The sequence below is a fragment of the Nematolebias whitei genome, chromosome 21, assembly GCF_014905685.2.
Source record: "Nematolebias whitei isolate Nwh7 chromosome 21, NemWhi1, whole genome shotgun sequence".
In the NCBI taxonomy this organism is placed as follows: Eukaryota; Metazoa; Chordata; class Actinopteri; order Cyprinodontiformes; family Rivulidae; genus Nematolebias; species Nematolebias whitei.
Window position 1 is genome coordinate 32,384,868 of NC_056518.1, and position 19,761 is coordinate 32,404,628.

General features: G+C 45.9%; 1 protein-coding gene across 1 annotated transcript in view; it reads right to left on the reverse strand.

Moving 5' to 3' along the window:
- Window positions 1-19,761, reverse strand: part of nin (ninein (GSK3B interacting protein)) — a 30,602-nt gene that overhangs the window by 9,448 nt on the left and 1,393 nt on the right. The window contains exons 2-19 of the mRNA XM_037694607.1: window positions 18,528-18,621; window positions 17,002-17,171; window positions 15,176-15,221; window positions 14,921-15,096; window positions 13,816-13,962; window positions 13,587-13,745; window positions 13,289-13,425; window positions 11,854-11,994; window positions 9,826-10,000; window positions 9,315-9,425; window positions 7,984-8,070; window positions 7,756-7,891; window positions 7,289-7,410; window positions 6,212-7,191; window positions 1,094-1,192; window positions 951-1,020; window positions 719-886; window positions 526-642 (exon numbers count right to left, since the gene is read on the reverse strand). Coding sequence (XP_037550535.1) covers window positions 526-642; window positions 719-886; window positions 951-1,020; window positions 1,094-1,192; window positions 6,212-7,191; window positions 7,289-7,410; window positions 7,756-7,891; window positions 7,984-8,070; window positions 9,315-9,425; window positions 9,826-10,000; window positions 11,854-11,994; window positions 13,289-13,425; window positions 13,587-13,745; window positions 13,816-13,962; window positions 14,921-15,096; window positions 15,176-15,221; window positions 17,002-17,171; window positions 18,528-18,621 — 3,135 coding nt within the window. The remainder of the gene's footprint in view (window positions 1-525; window positions 643-718; window positions 887-950; window positions 1,021-1,093; window positions 1,193-6,211; window positions 7,192-7,288; window positions 7,411-7,755; window positions 7,892-7,983; window positions 8,071-9,314; window positions 9,426-9,825; window positions 10,001-11,853; window positions 11,995-13,288; window positions 13,426-13,586; window positions 13,746-13,815; window positions 13,963-14,920; window positions 15,097-15,175; window positions 15,222-17,001; window positions 17,172-18,527; window positions 18,622-19,761) is intronic.

Below are 19,761 nucleotides of genomic sequence, written 5' to 3' on the forward strand. Positions count from 1 at the left end.
AGTCTCCTCAGACATTAGACCTGATGGAGTCTCCTCAGACATTAGACGGGTCCTTCATGAAGCTCAGAGACGAGAACAGACTTTATTTAAACTTAAATTAATGAACGGTTCAAACATTATTCTTTTTGATTTAAAGTCAACAAACCACCGTGTGAACTCTTCATGGGTCCGTTTTATTTTACACAAATGCATAAAAAACTAACTCTTCTTCTCAGGACATAGCTGCAGAAAGAGCGGGAAAACCTTAGACAAGGACTTCCTTATGAATCAGTGTCGGAAGTTACTTTTAAAACAGACGGGACTCTGCTGGTCCTGGAGGGACCAGACAGGACTCTGCTGGTCCTGGATGGGTCATAGTAGTTGGCCCATCCAGTCTACATGTTTTGTGGATTTGGAGAAAGTCCACCGTGTTCCTCGAGGTCCTCTGTGGGCCCCATCTTGTGTCACAACATCTCTGCATTCATGAAGCTTTAAGTGGACCTCTGATGTGAATCCACCTCATCCGACAGAGTCCATGGTACCCACCTTCTCCCTGAGCTCAGAGAGCTGCTGTGACAGCTGGACGTTCCTCTTCTCCAGCTGTGCAGTGTCCTCCAAAGCTTTGGTTAACTGTGCCTCCAGAGCAGACACACACGCTGCCATCTAACACAAAACAACCACCGATCATCTACCAGCTAAAACCACCACAGCAAGACAACCCGTCGTCCACGACCCGCACCTTCTTCCTGTCTGCAGCGCGGTCCACCTCCCTCTTCTGGGTTTCCTTGAGCAGCTCCAGCAGCTGCTGTCGCATGCTCTCCATGCCGGCAGCGTTCTGGGCGTTCTTCTCCGTCAGCATCTCGTTCTCGTCCTCCAGACTGTGGCTCTGAAAACTCAACTCTGAAATCTGCAGAGACAAAAAGCTCAGCAGCTGCTTCTAAAGAACAAATCCTGCTCTCCTCTGCCGTTACCTGTTTTTTTAAGTCGTCTGCCGCTTGCTGAGCCACAAACTTCTCGTTTCTCAAGTCCTCCAACGTTCGTCTACAACAAGATAAGTTGGTGTAAAACAAAGAAAAGGGACGAAGAAGTGGAAACCACAACACATGCTGCTTACGTCAACTCCTCCTGGAACTTCTTGAAGTCTCCTTCCTTCAGCGCAGCAATGGTTTTCCTGAGGGCGGCGTTTTCTTCAGCTAGACAGCTGGCTGCAGATCTGGAACAAGCACAAACCGATTTGTGAGTGCACGTTCACACGTCAAACCTGAGACTACAGGGAGCATCTCACTGGGACCGCTGGAAACGCTGCTCGTTCTTTTTGCTCGAGCCACAGAGGCTTCCAGTGTCGTCACCTGAATATCTGACAAAGTTAAGACATGCCTTTTGGACAGATTCTTCTTGTTGAAACGTGTCGTCTTTTATCCAAAGGACTTCTTCAGTCTGAAGAGCTGCAACAAACTCAGTCTTATAAATATCACCTTCTCATCGTGGATCAACCAGTTTGTTGTTGACATCCAGAACCAGCTGTTCACATGATCAAGGACCATCAGCCTAACGATGGATCGTCATCATTGTAAGAGGAGGACAAAATGTGACTTGACCACAGTGGACAAAAGAATGGACCAGCACAGAAGATCAACGTCTTCAGGCCAGGACTCTGAGGTCTACACTCATCTCCAGGTCAGAGGTCACTCTTTCAGGGATGAAGATGTTCACATCCTGGATAGAGAGGAACGATGGTTTGAGAGAGGAGTAAAGGAGGCCATCTTTGTGAAAAGAACCCGTCCATCATTAAACAGGGGCGGAGCCTCCGTGTTCAACTGTCCCCCTCTTACAATGCTGTGATTGCTAGTATCACTCAGCCCTCTGTGAACAGTAAACAGCCATCAGGTGCTAATGATCCATTGTTAGGCTGATGGTCCTTCTTGATCATGTGAACAGCTGGTTCTGGATGTCAACAACAAACTGGTTGATCCACCATGAGAAGGTGCTGTTTATAAGACTGAGTCTGTTGCAGCTCTTCAGACTGAAGAAGTCCTTTGGATAAAAACGTTTCAACAAGGTTTTAATTTTTATTTTCTTTATTGAGCAGCATCAGGATGTACTCGAACAGATAAAATCATAAATGCTGTGGCAGCTGCTAAGATGGGTACATAACGGGCTGCGGCAGGTACGATGTGGGCGGAGTTGGGCAGTAATATTTTTTTTAATCGTCTTTGAAAACTCTTCCACGGTCCGTTGGTTGCAAACACTCAGCCTTCAGTGAATGTTGAGTCTAGCCTCCGACAGCGGAGCCCAGTGAGATGCTCTGTTGATTGGATTCAACTAATTCAAACACTGAGATGAAGGGATCAAAGCTGCTACGTCAGAAAGGCCTTTGGCTGAGCGCAGACTGTTTTCATGGGATGACGACAAGCAGGAACCATCAACACATCGTGAACAGGGACTAGAAGAGGGTGCTCCTAACACCAAACCTCTACGGAGGGGTCGCAGAGGCCCCTGCAGGCTCAGGATCCCGGGTTCCTCCACATTACCTACGAGCTCGAGTCGTTTCAAGCGACGCCTCGGACTCGTCCTGCAGCTCTGAAATGGCTCGGCGAAGTTTGGCGTTCTGCTCTTCGAACTCCTTACAGCAGACCTCGGCCTGCAGCCGGCGGCTCGGGGGCAGAGCCTCGTCCGCGGGGCGCCCCACTTCTCCAGAACCAGAGAGCAAGGCTGGACGCTCGTCCCGCCCTCCCAGTTGACTCCACAGCTCCAACAGCCGAGCGTTCTCTGCTCTCGTTCTGCTGATCTCGTCCACAAGCGAGTCTGGCTGATCCTGGAAATCAAACCCCTTCTTCTCCAGCTCGCCCATTTGCTCCTTCAGGTTGGAGTTCTCACTCGTGCGGTCCTCAAACTGCATCTGAAGACGAGTCCGTTGTAAGTCGCTCCTCTGCAGCTCGTTCACGCGCTCCGTTAAAACAAGCAGGTGAACTTTGAGGTTGTAGTTTTCCTCCAAAGCCTGACGGCTGGTTCGGAGCTTTGTGTTGTGATGTGCCAGAAGGTTCTCCATCACTTCGGTCTTCTGCTGAAGCAAAGAAATCTTCTTGTGAAGGAGAACGTTCTCCTCCGACGCGTTGGAGCTCAGAGTCTGTAACTTCAGGATAATGGACTCCTGGTTCTCACAGTCACAGTCTTTGTCTGGTGTTTCTGCTCCGTCTAGTTCATCTTCCTGTCTACTACAAGGATCAGACTGTCCTGCAGGGTCGCTCATCTCCTCTGTGGTGGAAACCACAGTCCCAAGATGCAGTTCTTCCTCACAGTGGACCCACGGTCTGGTCTCTTCACTGCATGAATCATCAAACATCTGAAGCGATGAGGCGGCCTCACCATGCATTTCTTCTGCTTGGGTTTCATTTAAATGCCTTTTGGGAGGTTCTGAAGTCCATTTGAAGCCCTCAGGATGGAGATCACCTCGCTCAGGATGGAGATCACCTCGCTCAGGGTTTGGATCTTCCAGCCTGAGATCAGGAACACCCTTCTCATGGTCATGTTCCTCACCATAAACCCTGTAGTTCCTGAGCTGCGAGTCCTGTCCTGCATCCTCCTGCTCCTGGTCTACAGCATCTTCTACCCAACCTTCATCAGGATCAGCAACAAAGCCATCTTCACCATTGTCTTCATCAACATTCATTTTGTCTGCTGCATCATCATCTTGTCCATCCAAGACACGAGAAGTTTCTTCACCGGAGGAAGAACTACGTGTTTTAGTGTCAGGGTTCTCCTTTTTAAACACATTTATGTCGTTCGGTTCTTTCTCTACAAAACAGAAAAATGGATCCAGTTCCATCTGGAGCTCCTTCTGGTCGACCTCTTGGTCGTCTCCTAACCTTCTGTCGAGAATGGACACGTCCTCCTGCAGCTCGTCTTCCACCTTCACCAAGTCCTGGCGCTGCGTTAACGGTTGGAACATCTCGCAGGTCCTCCTCCTCAGAAATGGAAAGCGTTTCGTGGGATTTTGCCTCCACAGCTCGGTTCAGCAGGAGCTCCATGTCATGCGCTCTGCTCTCGGACTGAGCCAGGAGCTGGTGTTGCTCCTGGAGCCTGTGATGGAGCTCATTCAGCTGCATGCTGAGCTTGATTTCTTTTCTCTGGGCCTTGCTCATCACGTCCTCCAGTTCCTTTTGAAGGTGCTTGAACTCCACCTTCAGCAGGTCCGTTTCCTCACCGTGAATACGTTTCAACTCCTGACGTTCCAGTTCCCACTCTTGACGCAATCTTTCCTTCTCCTGCTCCAAGTTCTCCACGGCCTTCCTCTGCTCCTCGGCTCTCTCCAGAGCCGTCTGCATCTCTGCCTCCCGGTGGAGCTTCTGCACCGCGAGGCTTTCAGAGAGAGCAGTCAGCTCACGCTGGTACACCTCTTCAACTTTGGACACACGGGCTTGAAAGCGTTTTGCAGCCGACTCCTGATCGTCTGAGAAACGATCTTCCACTTCTCTGATCCTCTGGATGAAGCAGACCTCAACTTCCCTCCTGTACGTGATCAACGTTCGTTACAGCAGCAGTTGAGCATCTATAAACAGTTTTACCGGACGTAAAGCACTTTGTGTTAAAGACACAAGAAAGGCACTTTATATGTTTGACTAGATGAAAAACTGATGTATCACAATATAAAGTTAATTTCTGGTTTATAAGCCGCTACTTTCCCCACACATTTTGAACCTTTTACACAATGCTGCGGCTAATTTATAGATGGATGGTTTGTTTTTTGACGGGCTAATGAGCTTCCTGCCGCCTAAAACATTTGGTCTCGTCACACCCGGTCTGCAGGTAAATATCTGCTGGAGGTGCCTTGCTCAAGGTGCAAACAATGGGGGAGGACTGGTTCTTTTCTGTTGCAGGCCCAACAGCCTGGAATACTCTTCCCCATGTGCCATCTCTGACCTGGTTCTGGTCAAAGCCAAACTGAAAACATACTTATTTAAAAGACTTTTAACGTTTAACTTTTGGTATTTTTTTTTTTATCTTTTATCTTCTTTTATTCTGGCTGTGTTTTTAATATACACAGATTTATTGTGTCCCGTTTTTATTTGGTTTATCTTGTAAAAGCACCGTGGTCAATGCAAGGCGCTATAGAAATAAAGTTTATTATTATTATTATCAAGTTTATTATCTCAGGGCACTGAACATCAACAATGATTAACAATGAACATAAATTTTACCCATAATGCCTCTCTGAGGCCATGTGACCAGCAGTCAACCACAATGAGCCAATGAGGTCATCTCATCGAGTCGCGAGGACCCGCCCCCAAGAGAGACGTGTCTTGATGAGACTACCTGTTTAAATAACGGTTAAAAAAATCTGACTCTCAGAGCATGAGAGCCTCACATGCTCACAGAGCAATTTTGCTCCGGAGCACAAGCTTGTAGCAGGAGGAAGATGGTGAGCAATGACTTCCTGGTAGACTACGTTTTTTTTTACCAGCCATGTTACCGGCACCGTTCAGAAAAAACATTAACTGTACGTATTTGTATGTTACCGGTACGTACTGTAGCATTCTGTGGTTCATTGTGGTTGACTGCCGGTCACATGGCCTCAGGGAGGGATTATGGGTAAAATGTATGTTCATCGTTAATCATTTCAGTTAGTGGTTTAGCATTGATCTTAGTTTATGTTCGTTATGTGTTGGTTTGTGTTCGGACATTCAGTAGAAGCCATGAGTGAGGGAGGTGGTTGTCATGACGACCTGAGGGGTTCACTCTGTGTCACGAGGACTCACCCCCCAAGAGAGACGAGTATCAGGCAGCTATGCGAGCACCTGGGTGTGACGAAGCTAAATGTTTTTGGCGGCAGGAAGCTCGTTAGCCAATCCAAAATATAAAATAAAATAATTCCATAAATTAGCCGCGGGGTTCAAAACCTGTGAAAAAAGTAGCGGCTTATGGAGCGTAAAGTACGGTACGCCGCGTGCAGGTATTTCTGCCCAGCACAACTGAAACCATAATTAAAGATTTTCCTCTTATACAAGATCTGCAACTGTTCTGCAGCAAAGCTGGTTTACATTAACTCGATTTGTGACCTTGACCTTGACCTTGGAGATGGTCATTCAACGCAGTGTGGTGGTACAATTTGTATCAAGTTTGATGAAACCATGTTGAGCAGAACCAGGGATGGAGACTCCACCTTGGAGTTTCAAGCCATCTCTGAGAACGAAGCCGGTTTGACACACGAAGAAGAAAACACCGAGCGGCTCACCTCTCCTGGGCCACGTCGTGTCGCAGATCCGTCAACTCGGCACCGAGTGCCTTCCTCTCCTCGGCGTGCTTCTCCATTAGCTCCTTCACAGCCTCTCGGTGGTTCTCCTCGAGGAGGGCCCTCTCCTCCTCCAACAACATCTCTACTCTCTGCTCCTTCTCCAGCTCGAGCTTCTCCTTCAGCCTGTTCTCCCTCAGCTCGAACTCCTCCTGCAGCTGCAGCCGTTCCTCAGCTCTGCTGTGGAGCAGGACCTCCTCGTGATGCTCCTGCAGCTGAGCTCGCTCGCTCTCCCACTGCTCCCTCAGCTGCTTCTCCTTCTCCTCCTGCTTTCTGACAAGTCTCAGCGTCTCCTCCTCCAACAACACCTGCAGAGACTCATTGTTCTCCTCCTCCCGGTCCTTCTGCCACCGCTCGTTTAAGCTTTTCACTGTTTCTTCTCGCTCCTCCTCAAACTTCTGCTTTGCTTCCTCCAGCTGGACCTTCAGAGCGTTCTGATGGCGTTCTGTCAAGACGTCTTTCTCTCTCTCCAACTCGGTCTTTAGTTCTTGCAGTTCGTTTCTCTTCTCGGCCAGCGTGGCCTCCAGCAGGTCCGCCCGCTCCTCCTTCAGTTTTCTCATCTCCACGGCATGTTGGTTCCTCAGCTCCTCCATCTCGGTGAGAAAGTTTTCATCGGTTTCCGCCTGCTGGTCTTCCAGGGTGTTCAGCTGGTCCTCCAGGTCTGCGATGTGGGTGTGGGCTTCCAGCAGCTGCTGTCTGAGGTTCCCCACTTCCTCTTCTCGCTGCTTCTGTTCCTCCCTTTCTGCAACCTGGTTCTCCTCCAGACAGGTGTGCTCCTCCACCGCCTGCTGCAGCTGGCTCTGAAGACTGGCCACCCTCTCCTTCAACATCTGGACCTCCTGCTGGTGCTGGAGCATCAAGGCGGCTTTCTGGTCTTCGTGGGCCGTCTTCTGCTTTTCTACTATCCGACCAAATTCACTGATCTGAAAGAGACGAGAAGGTTTTTCCTACAAAGAAAAATTATCGCACAGACGAACTTCACACACGCATGAAGTTTTTCAAGAGTTCTTCCAAACGGACCTCGTTTTCAAGCTGGTTTCGTAAATCTTCCATTTCCTGCCGATGCTGCTCCTTCAGCTGCTCCAGCATCATCTCAGCTTCCAGGCTCATGCTGAAGGGCTGCACCTCGTCAGAACCAATACCTGCAAGCAGACACGGTACAGCTGGGTCTGGGCTTTACAGGTTTATCCACCCACCCAGAATCTGTGACAACAGGCAGTCCTGGCAGAGTCCTACTTCATGAGAACCAAACTCTCACACCGCTTTGGGACCGACCAGCCCATAACAACGGGTCCTGATCTGGAGCGCACCCTCCGGTCCCCCTTCTTGAAGAGGGGAACCACCACCTCAGTCCAGTTGTTTTGTTTTGAGAGTCTGAAGATATCAGTGTTTTAATTTCACCAGATGTCATTAGCGGTAACTCTGACACCCCCTGATCCAGCTGTGGACCAGCTTGGGTCAAGGAACCAGGTCAGTATCAGACGTACCTGGGTCTGACTCGGTGCCGGGGCTTTTACTCTCCAGCTCGTCAGATAAAGTTTTGCCACAGGGCTCATGAGCTCGATCAAGAACACGGAGCCCCTGCAGCTCGGCCTGCAGCTCGTCGATGCGATCCTGCAGTTCCTGTCAAAAACACACAAGTTCAGGTTTCACGGCGCCGCACAGGGTCCTGCGGCCTCTAAAGGCTGGTGGTAAAGGAGTTCCAACTTAGTTACCCTGCACTGTACTTGATAACTGCTGTGCAGCTGCTGAACACGTTCTTCATACAGGAGGTCTGCAGAGCCAGGATCCAGGTCTCCAAACTGGACCAGATCACACAGAAGGAAAAAACTTTTTGTTTGGGATAAAACTAAATGAAACCAAGAAGGAAAAAGTTACAACATATCAAAAGGTAAAGAAGCAAACCGCCAGCTTAAAGCTAAAAGCGGCAAATATTAGCTTAAAAACAGCCAAACAGATTGAACAGCAGGCTAGCTAAAAGCTAAAAAGAGCAAAAAAGTAGCAAAAAGCCTAAAGTATCTCTAAATAGTAACCGGTACAAACTAAAAGTATCAAAAGTCCAGCTAAAACAAAGCGAAAAGTACCAGAACAGTAGAAAATTATAAAAGTAGCAAAAAGCTAGTGAAAAATACCAGAAGGCTAGCTAAAAGTAGCAAAAGTATCTTAAAGCTAAAAGTACCAGATATTTAGCTACAAACAGCAGAGCAGATTAGACGACAGGCTAGCTAAAAGCTAAAAATAGCAAAAATGTAGCAAAAAGCCTAAAGATCTCTAAATAGTAACCGGTACAAACTAAAAGTTTCAAAAGTCCAGCTAAAACAAAGCTAAAAGTAGTAGAACAGTAGAAAATTATAAAAGTAGCAAAAAGCTAGTGAAAAATACCAGAAGGCTAGCTAAAAAGCTAAATAACAACAGGTTGCTAAAATAATCAAAACTTAGCTAAAAGTAGAAAAAGTATATTAAAGATAAAAGTACCAGATATTTAGCTAAAAGCAGCAGAAGGCTAACTTAAAGCAAAATAGTAGCAAGAAGCTTAAAGTATCTAAATAGTAACTACAAACTAAAAGTATCAAAAGTCTAGCTAAAACAAAGCTAAAAGTAGCAGAACAGTAGAGAATTACAAAAGTAGCAAAAGGCTAGCTACAAGCTAAAAGTAGCAGAATGTTGGTTTAAAGCTGAAAAGAGCAAACACTAGCTAAAGATGAATAAAAAGACTAAAATAGAAGTAAACTGAATTTAAAAGAGAAGATCTTTGAAGGTCGTGATGAGAGCTCAACGTGTTTTTATGGGAAATGTTTTTTTAAATGTTCAGTTTGGGTTTTTTTTAAGCGTAAAACCCAAAAATTATAAACCCCCGTCTCCTGAACGAGCTGAACATAATTTATGAATAAAAAGTAACATTTACTAAACTAGACGACAAACTAAAGAATAAAAAGCAGGAAGACAATAAACAGGTAAACACCTGAACAGCGTTCAGTCCTGTAAAAGAATAAAAAGGGACCACCACAGAAGGTCTCCATCTTATGAAGGCAAAACATCTGAGTACCTTGTCCTTCATGATGTTCTCCAAGTTGGTCTGCAGGGCGCTCATGTGACTTCGTGCTTCGGCTAGTTTCTCAGTGCAGTCCAGTAAGTCCACCTCAAGACGCCGGTTCTCCTGAAACACAAATGTAACAAACGGATCCCGATCATTCTCCAGGGAAGAAGAACGGACGTGATCGACTGCGACGAGAAATGAAAACAGAGCACGGACAAACGTACAAGACCGGCTTGAGGTGAAAACTGGAAAAATTACATGAGAGAAATTACATTTTCTGTGAAAATGAAAAGTGAACGCCGAGAGCTGAAACGGCTAAAACTGAGTTTCAGAAGCTAAAAGGAAGAGGATGCGCTGAAGCTCACCGAGACGCTTCACTTAAGAGTACGAAGAGGAAAACTAAACGCTGAATCAGGATTCACATAAAAACCTTGGAGCTACACGAGGATGTAGAGCAGAAACTTTACACTGACTCCAACGTTGATCACATCATTAAACAAAATTGCAGCTGTTTTCGTACATTGACTGAGACGGAGAGGTGGTGTCGGAGGAGAGCGTCGTCCTCCCTGATCTTCTCCATCTCTGCTCCCAGCTCCTCACGCTGCAGGACCGCCTGCTGCTGGAGCTGCTCCATCTCCTTCACCAGCTCTGACCGGACCGCTGCTAGCTTCTCCTTGTAGTCCTGCTCCAGCTTCCTGCACACATTCATGAGGAGAGCGCCGACAAAACTCAAGGCCTTGCATTCCCTCAAGGAACTTCAAGGAACCATTTCCAAAAATAAATAATAAAAGTAAGACGACAGCAGCTGACGTTAATGTGTGAATGTAAAGTGAAAGCTCAACACCACAAGGATCATCTGTGAATGAGTGAGATTAACCAAGATCACAACTCTAATCCCTTTGAGCTTCATCCCTAAAAATCCACACTAAAAGGAGAACGAGCTAAAGAAGGCGGCTTTATTTTTATTGCTCGTTTCAGCAACAAGGCAACTCGAAGGGCTTTACATGAAAATCTAAAAACACTGTGACAAAGTGCAGAAGAACAATAAAAGCTTATAGAACAATAAAAATTTAAGACGTTCAAAGAAAGAACATTTCATAAAATATTAAGGAAGATCAGCTTTTTAATAAATAAAGCTCTGAACCCTACCAAGCACATGAGTGCAACTGTGTTTACAGTAATTTTGTAATTAAAACAACCGTATTTTTTGCTGTACAAGTCAGTATTTTTTGCATAAATTAGCATGCCTGCGACACATTTATGATTTTTTTCCATATTTATAACCAATTTTTGGCTGCGATCTGACGATTTCCTTCATTTTGACATGGAAAACAATGAACACTTCCATTTTCAGCCACTAGAGGGCCCTCAACTAATATGGCAAGCCAAGTGTCTCATTAACAAGTAAAAGTGGCTATTAATGAGACACTTTGCTTGCCATACCAAGCCACCTTCGTCTCGCTCTGGAACTCCCGGAGCAAACGTCAAATCAGCTGCATTTCGCCGCCCAGGAGAAACGCAGCTGATTTGACCATCAAAGTGCATTTACTAAGGAAAAGTTAGACTGAGACACACTTTTACTAGAATTTCAAGCAAACAAATAATTGTTTTTAAGTGTTAATCTTGTTAAATTCTTGTTAAAGTCCTCCTGTGCACGCTCCCATGGCCGCAATTTGGCAGCCATTCGATTTTTGGCACAACACCGGCCCATGTTTCCAGGTTGTCAGCGGTGACGCAAAATAGATGCGACTCATACGACGAAGCGACATTTTTAAGTTTATTTCCACTTTATTAGACACATTTGGACTGATGCGAATTATACTGCAGTGCAACGTGTACGGCAGCAAGTACAGTAGTTAAACAATGACTCGGACTCAGAAGTGCGGCGATGGCAGATCAGCCCCCCCCCCCCCCCAAAATGACAACCATGAACCTTGACACACCATAACTCCTCTTTGTACACGAGTGGCAGACATGTTTTATGCCCCACTACTTATTGAGGAGGTCTCCGACTCACATTCCATTAAATTCATCATTTTCCTGCATCTAGACATAATTTTTGATCGTGCAGAGGAAAATTACATACGTGCATCTCGTTTACATATTTAAATAGGGGCGTGTCAGGGGAGGAGTCTCACGGGTTTGAAAAGTCTGAACATTTCTGTGCCTTCGCACTTTTCTCATTTTGTCCTTACGACAACTTTCAGTTTAAAAGCTGCACACTTTCAGACATGTGGCCCCGGCTGAGTGGGCGATGTAGATCTGTGCATCATCTGCATAGAAATTATAGTTTATTTTGTTGTTTTCTAAAGTTTGAGCTCAGATTTATATTGACTCTTTAACTCAAAGAAGCTCGTCTACCAGGTAGGATCTGGACCTGGTTACTGCAGAGACAGAAATAAAACTAGACCAGAAAAAATAAATAAAATACTATACATGTTGAAGTCAGGTCTAAACATTCCCCATAGTTAAATGTCTCTTTTAAAATAATAAAAAAGTATAACAGTTTAGTATATAATATAAACAGAACAAACAGAAGGATAATTACCGGAGATTGACGTTATTCGTGTGTTCGATGGCCGAGTGATGCTCGTCCACCTCCGCGGCGAGCTGAGATTTCTGCTTCTCGGCTCTCTCCAAGACAAACTGGACTTTTTCTTTCTCTCTGACTTCTTGGTCAACACGCTCTCTGAGAAGACAACAAACAAACAGAGCATAAACAAAGCATCATAACATGAAATCAAACAAAATCTAGCACAACAAACGGTAAGCTAAAAGTAGGAAAATGTTGCTTACAGCCAAAACAAGTAAAATCGTAGCTGAAATAGGAAAAACCGTAGCTAAAAGCAGCCAAGTAGCAAAACGTGCTAAAAGCTCAAAGTAGTAAAAACGGTAGATGGAAGCTAAAATAATCAAAATAGCACTTGAAAGTAGCAAAACAGTAGCTAAAAAGGTAAAAATGGTACCTAAATGCCAGAAGACAAAATAGAGCAAATTTACAGAAAAAGACAAAGTTTCTGAAGAAATTGTAACATATTTATATAAAGAATTATATTTTTAATAAACTTAACAGTTTGGGAAGTGGGGGTAGTAGAACAGAGCAGTGTGTGGAGTTTCCATGTTCTCCTCGTGCACACGTGGGTTTACGTCGGGAGCTCCGGTTTCCCCCCACAGATCAGAAACATGCATGTTAGGCTAACCGCTAACTAAAAAGTGTCCCTAAGGATATAGGACAAGTGGGTAAAGAAAAGGCCATAGTACACTATTCCTGATTGAGCTGAACATTTTGGTACATAAAGTAGGGCTGCACAGTATTAAAATAAACGTGTAATCTGTGATATTATCGTTTAATGTTGTAATGATGATAATTGTGACAAAGACAGATTTTTCTGTCTATCAGAAAACTGGGTTGGTATTTCTGACACAGCATTAAACTGGCTTAAATTCTACCAGGTGGACAGGAACTTTGCTATGAGTTTTTAAAAATCTGAGCTAAACAAAGTCACATGTGGTGTTCCACAAGGGTCCATCCTTGGTCCTCACTTGTTTAACATCATGCAGTCATGGAGGTGGATTTGTGACCTTCTCTTCACTTTCTCCTCAAACCATTATCATCATTTAAACCATCAAGGCTGGTAAGAGTTTGTTGATTGACCAAGTTTATGCTTGGCCTGTAGAGCATAAAGGCAACAAGGAATATAAAATATAATGATCTATGATTTCTCACAGTCCAGTCACTCTGATAATGTGAAAGTAAACTTTTGATATATGGTGCAGCCCTAATATAAACAGTTAATATAGAGATAAGTATGCTGAAGTAGTCTGATTTTCAAAAAATATATGAAATAAACTTTAAACAAGAAAATAGTGCGAGTGCTGACTCAGCATTTGTCAGTACTCCTAGAATTCTGATGATCAAACAGTTTGGAATCGATTCAGATACTTTGACTGATGGTATTAGGATCAGAAGGAGTCCAACTCACCGGAGATGTCTGATCTCAGCTTTGAAACTGGCCAGTGCTGCTTGGAAAATGACGTTCTTGGTGACGAGTAGTTCATTTTCAAGTGCTGCGGTTAGATCACCGAGACTCAGTTTCCCTTCCACGTCAAAATTCAAAGCCTGGAAAAAAAAAAAAAAAAAAGTACGCAAGAATGTTTTGTGTTTCCCCTAAAAATTCCTCTGCTTTGTGCAAAGCAATAAAAAATAAACAAATAAATAGATAAATAAATAAAAACTTCTCAGTTTGCATACTACGGGGAGTTGGACGGGCGGTGGTCTACCTGCAGAATCTCAGCGCTGTTTTCGATCCCCTCCTCTGTCCAGACGTCCAGGATGGACTCGGTCTGAGTGAAGCCCGATCCATCGTCGAGCAAAGAGAAGAGACGCACGCCGATAGTGCTGGGCATCGCCGAGCTCCTGCGGCCTTCCTCGTCAAACGGCTGCAGGTTGAACATTCCTTTAAGCTCATGTTGAAACGACAAAGGGACATGAAATAACTCCAGGTGTTACCTGCGTGGAGTGCTGGCGTTTCAGCTGCCTGTACGGCGTGGAGGCCGACGGCGTCGGAGGCTTGTTGTGGTTTAGAATCAAGGAAACAAAATCCTGAACGTTCAACGCTCCATCACTGCTGAGACTGAGGAGCACGTCTCCATTCAGCTGGAAAAACAAGAACGTTGGCTGGATTTTTACTTCAGAGGTGAACTGATCATTTACTGCCAAAGAGTGAGTTACAGACAATTACAACTGCAGGGGAACGAAGAACTAGAGACATGAAGCCCAGAACCAGAGAAACAACCTCTTCTGCAGAAATTCAGTTCAATGATGATTTACTTTAATGAACAAAATGAGTTCAAGCAGAAACAACTAGCTAAAAGCAGCTAAATGCTAGTTAAAAACAAAAAACATTTACCCAAATGCTAAAAGTAGCAAAAGACAAACGAAAAGTTACATCTAACAAAAGCTTACCTAAAAAGGAAACAAACGGCTAGCTTAAAGCAACAAACAGCTGGCTAAAAGCTAAAGGAACAAACAGCTGGCTAAAAGCTAAGAGAAACAAACAGCTGGCTAAAAGCTAAGAGAAACAAACAGCTGGCTAAAAGCTAAAGGAACAAACAGCTGGCTAAAAGCTAAAGGAACAAACAGCTGGCTAAAAGCTAAAGGAACAAACAAAATAAAATCAGATAAAAGTAGCAAAAGGCTTGATACCTGTTAAAAAATAAAACTAGTTTTACAGAAACAAAAAAGCTAGTTAAAAGTTAAAATAACGTAGCAAAAATGTAATATTTTTTAAAGTAAAAAAAAAAAAAAAGGTACAAAAATCAAAAGTCACCCATCGTGTAAAAGCAAAACATTTTGATGCATGAATGGTTAAAAAAAAAGCACTAAGTCTGCCAAAGTATTTAAATTTAAAAAAAAGTATGCCTTCGCACAAATAACCAGCAAACAACCAGTAAACAACCAGTAAACAACCAGTCAATAACCAGTAAACTACCAGTAAACAACCAGTAAACAACCAGTAAACTACATCTGCATGGAGCCGTTCGGTGATAAACACCTATCGGTGCAGAAGGGATCTGCCAAACAGCTCAGAATCGGTGTAAAACTTGTGCGGCACCTGCAGGTCCAGATGTTCGCAGAGCGTCAGCAGGTCGTCGCGAGCGGCACGGCCGTCCCACGCGATGGCCAGCTCGTCGCACGCCTCGCGCAGCCGCTCTTCCAACCTCCCCGACAGAGAAGCGGCGGATCCCCGGGGTGCGCTCGGTTCGTCGGGGTTCCACAGATGCATCTGACCTGCACACGGGAGGTGGGTTACTGCTGACAACCATCTGCGTCCAAAGAAAGGTGAGAACACACCTGGGCCTGGACGCACCTTCTGCTTCATACTCCTCCGAGCTCGATCCACGAGCGTTCCAGCGCTGCCGGAAGAAAAAACTAACGGAGTTAAAACTAGAAAACGAAGGCGTCCATGAAGCTGCTCGCACACGCTCCAACAGTTTTATACAAATCTAAGCTGAAAAAAGTTACATTTTGATGCATGAACTGTACAAAAGTTTGAAGAACCACAGTCGTAAGGAAATGAAGCATTTGTGACGGCCGCCATCGACCCCAGGTGTTGTTCACCTGTGGAAGTGACTGAAAACACGTCAACGGTTTTTGATGCGTTTCTTTTTCCACGCACAGAAGAAAATCCAGGGATCGTTCTTCACGTTTGTTGATCATCAGACCGTCAAGAACTCTTGACCCGCTCCAGTCCCACAGTCCAGCTTTTGTTTGAGGAGCAGATGGTTGTGAACGTGGCGTTTGGAGACATGGAGTGAAGGCATCCAGGGGGCGGGGAGGCTCATTGTTCACCGGCTCTGCAGCCCCCGACCCGGCCCATCTGCTGCGCCACATTGTTCTGGTCCACATTAGTTAACACCGAGACACACATCGGTTCTGAAGTTCTCATCTGATGAGCATCTGGACGGACCAGACCCACAACAACCAGACGCTGCAGCAGGTGAAGGTGGAGCTGGGAAACCTCATAACCCCCCCGGAAGGAACACAGCAGACCACGAAGGCTTTCATCCAAATCTGTCCGTGATTCGTTTGTTAGTAAAATATCTAATGAACCACTGAGCACATGCTCATTAAACTCAAAACGTGATCACTGGAGGAACATCGAGAACGGAGCAACTCCCGGAGTCAACACAAGTCAAGATGGCCGCCGCAGCTAATCAATGGCAGCCATCAAGCGTGGGTCGGTTAAAGACTCAAGAAGACGAAAAGTCAAGTGTCAAAATCACGAAATGTCTAAGAGACGTGAAAAATTATTGTTTATAAAAGAAAACCATGTTAAAATATGTTCTAAGAGCTATGATTAAACAAACATAAAAACAAACCCCAGCTTTGATCTTTGATCTAACAGAAACATTATTTTAATTAAAGCTGATCACGAACGCTCGTAGAACTGGTCCCGAGTGCAGGAAAAGTGGAGACAAACAAACTCCGTTCTGTCCCTTTCAAATGAAAAGAACTGGAGATAAATAGCTCATTTGGGGGATAATGGGGGAGAGGAGGGTGAGGGGGGATGAGGGTGGAGGCAGGTGGGGGTGCTTCACCTTTAACACCCACATATTGACGCTGTCGGTTCAGGGAGTTGAGCCAGCGACCTTCCGATCACAGCCCCACCTTCTCGAACCTCTGTGCCACCACTCCCCCAACCTTTTTATCTTTTAGAACTCAAATAAAAATAATAGTATTTTTGCTTCAAAATAAAAATAAACAAATCTCCACATCATGTGACGCATGTTTGAATCCAAAGTGTGCGCTGGGTCCGGGCCCACGAGACGCACCCGGAGTCGAGAACGTCTCCAGATGTGCTGCTGTTAGAAGGAGGTGTGAACGTTCTGTAAACGTAGAGGCCAAGTGGCTCCATGGATCTCAAAGCTACGGTGGCCCTGAAGTTCAAACCACCACTACAAATCGGAAAACAAACCCTCCAGCATGGAGTCAGCGCAGAGACGCGCCACAAGCCTTCATGGTCACCACGTGCTCCGCAGCAAACATCTCTCCCTCCAAGGATCAGCCGAGGAGCATAAGCTGATTAGCTCCTGGCTGCGGAGCTGCAGAGCAGCCAAGGACAGGAGGCGATAAGACCGGCACGAGTCCGTCTGGGTGCTCAGCGTGACGCAGGAAGAACTCTAAGCCTTTTACCTCACGCTTCCTGGGAACAGCCGAGTCATCGTTGTCCTCCAGGTCCAGGTCGTCGCCCGGGTTCAGGGCTGGAACGTCGCACAGATCAGGCTCCATGAACTCGGGCGTGGAGCGCCGACCGTAGCGTTTTCCCCCCTTCACAAACTTCGGCTGGATCTCAGGAGACCCCCCTGTGGGAATAAAACAACGAGCCGTTATCGCCCGCCGCAGAGAGGCGACGGTGGGTGATCATGTTGTTGAACCAGCCGTGAGTCGACACCGACGCTGCACCAAGTTCTCAACAAACTCCTCAAGAGTTTATCCTAAAAGTCCAGAGGTGTTTCTAAGAATCCTCAAATAAACCTGAAATGAGAAACTAAATATTTTCTCCAAGCAGAAGAACAAAAGAATCAGGAGCTGAATGATCTTTAGAGATTTGTTGTAAATGTTTGTGTTTACGGTGGCTCTTCGATAAACACGACCAGTAAGACATTTACCACTGAAAACCATTAAGAAGAACAAACGACCAGATCAACGTCAGACAGCCATGGAGCTCGTGAAGCAGGCGGTGGAGACGGCGCCGGCGGCTCCCTCCGAGCATGCAGGTCGTTCCACCTCCACCCTCACGGCCACCTTCAAGGCTCGGACGACTCCAAGTTCAAAATAAACTTGATACAAACGACAGAAACACGTGGACGCTGCGCTCGGGCGTGGGCTGGGTGACACTTCAACCGACTCGACGGTTGGACAACGTTTATATTGTGAACCTTAGAAACAGGTTTTCCTTTGAGAAAAACGTTTAAAACCCTTAAAGAGTGACGGATCCTGGTGGAGGAAGCAGTTTAATCCACCACCACGAGCAGTGGTGGAGCCAGGGGGTGGCCAATGGTGGCCTTGACCACCACAGAGTCATCTTTGACCACCCCAATCGTTTGAGGAAACATATTTTCAGACAATATAAAAACTAAAAACAGTTTCCTCAATTGATGGGGGTGGTCAGTTTACATTTATGGTGGCAGCCATCTTGAATTTTGACGTGGCAGCCCAGTTTCCAACAGTGACGCTCCTGAACGGAAGTCGGCACCAAACTTATTTTTAAGTTATGCTCCCAAACATCAAAGTTCATGCTCAATCATCCAGGTAAGTTTCTTTTACCTGGATGATTGAGCATGAACTTTGATGTCTTGAACCACTTGGGCTGTGGCTGCCTGTGAGGAACTGACGGGGGAGAGGACAGCCCCCAGAAACCAGTATCACCAGCAAACTGGCTGGTCCACTAACGGAGTGTACTGCTTGGTGGGGAAACAGTTTACTTGTGACTCCTCAGACTGATGAAGCCCTTCGGATGGAGGGCGAAACATCTTTCAACAACAAAAAAAGAAACTGTCCAGGTGACCTGACTGACCTTTACTGGATCACGCTCACAACGTGCACGGACGGATGGACTTTTTTAAATTCCAGCTCTTTTCTCTGTGACGAGGGACAAACGGAACAAACAGACTGAAGGCATCTTACAAACAGTGAAACCTAAAAGCTGAGGACTTCACCTGATGTTCTGAAGGATTCGTGCTCTGCTGGAGGAGGGTCGATGGTCGACGACAGGACCAGTATAAGAGCGTCCTTGAACTGGTCAAAGTCAACCTGCAACGAGAAGCAGACGTGTTAAATTCAAACACCGATCTGCAGAGAATTCAATCAATGTTCAACACGTGCAGAAAAGAAACTTGATGGAATTCCTCCGTCTGGGTGGAAGTCCCTGAGCACCGCCCGGGCGTCCCTGGCTGTCAGGGTGGAGGAGGGGTGGAGGGAGGCCACGCTCCAGCTGCTAACCCTGAACACGCTGATCTCCTTTGTGCCTCTGAGCCGACGGCTGGCGCCCGCAGGAGCTTCTTTTCACACCATTGTTGGACGTCTTGTGGTCAGGCGATCAGTTCTGGCCTCTGTGCTGACGTAGGCTCCGCCCACACACACGTCAGCACACGCAACACAATGACCACCTGTCGCTAACGCACTTCCATACAACGAAACGCCAGAGTGGAGCCTCAAACTGCTCTGACTTGTGTCAACTCGCAGCCAACAGGCGGATGATAATGTTTCTGTCAGTGTCTGGTTCACAGTTCAACTATACCTAATTCAAGATGGCCGCCACGGCCAACCAACCCTAAAAACACAACGAGACAAAAAATCTGTTCATTTTACAGATTCTGACCTGAAACTTGAGGCGGTGTAGCCGAGGTTCACCCCAACACACACTAACACACACACTAACACACTGCACAACATACAGTATACATAGGCTTTAATTTGGAGTCAACTCTGTTAGCAAAATATCCCACCAACCACAGGACAAGACTACCAACATAAAATGGTTATAAGTCAGTGTCTAAAGTTGTTGGACTAACATCTGGTTTGGTAGTAGCTGAGAGTCATTAGACCGAGTGCTGCTCGCTGCTTAAGATGCTAGCTCGAAACTTTAGCATGAACTGTTGGAGTCAACCCGGTTTGTCTGTTAGCAAAATGTGCACACGCCTGAAAACTGAGGAGCGCACCGCTCAGTGCACGTCAACAACTGAGTAACTTCTGCAGTGCACGTCAACAACTGGGTAACTTCTGCAGTGCACGTCAACAACTGAGTAACTTCTGCAGTGCACGTCAACAACTGGGTAACTTCTGCAGTGCACACGACCACAACTCTGTCAGCTTTACAGATGTTGGTCAGTTGTACAGATGTTGAGGTCAGTTTTACAGATGTTGAGGTCAGTTGTACAGGTGTTGGTCAGT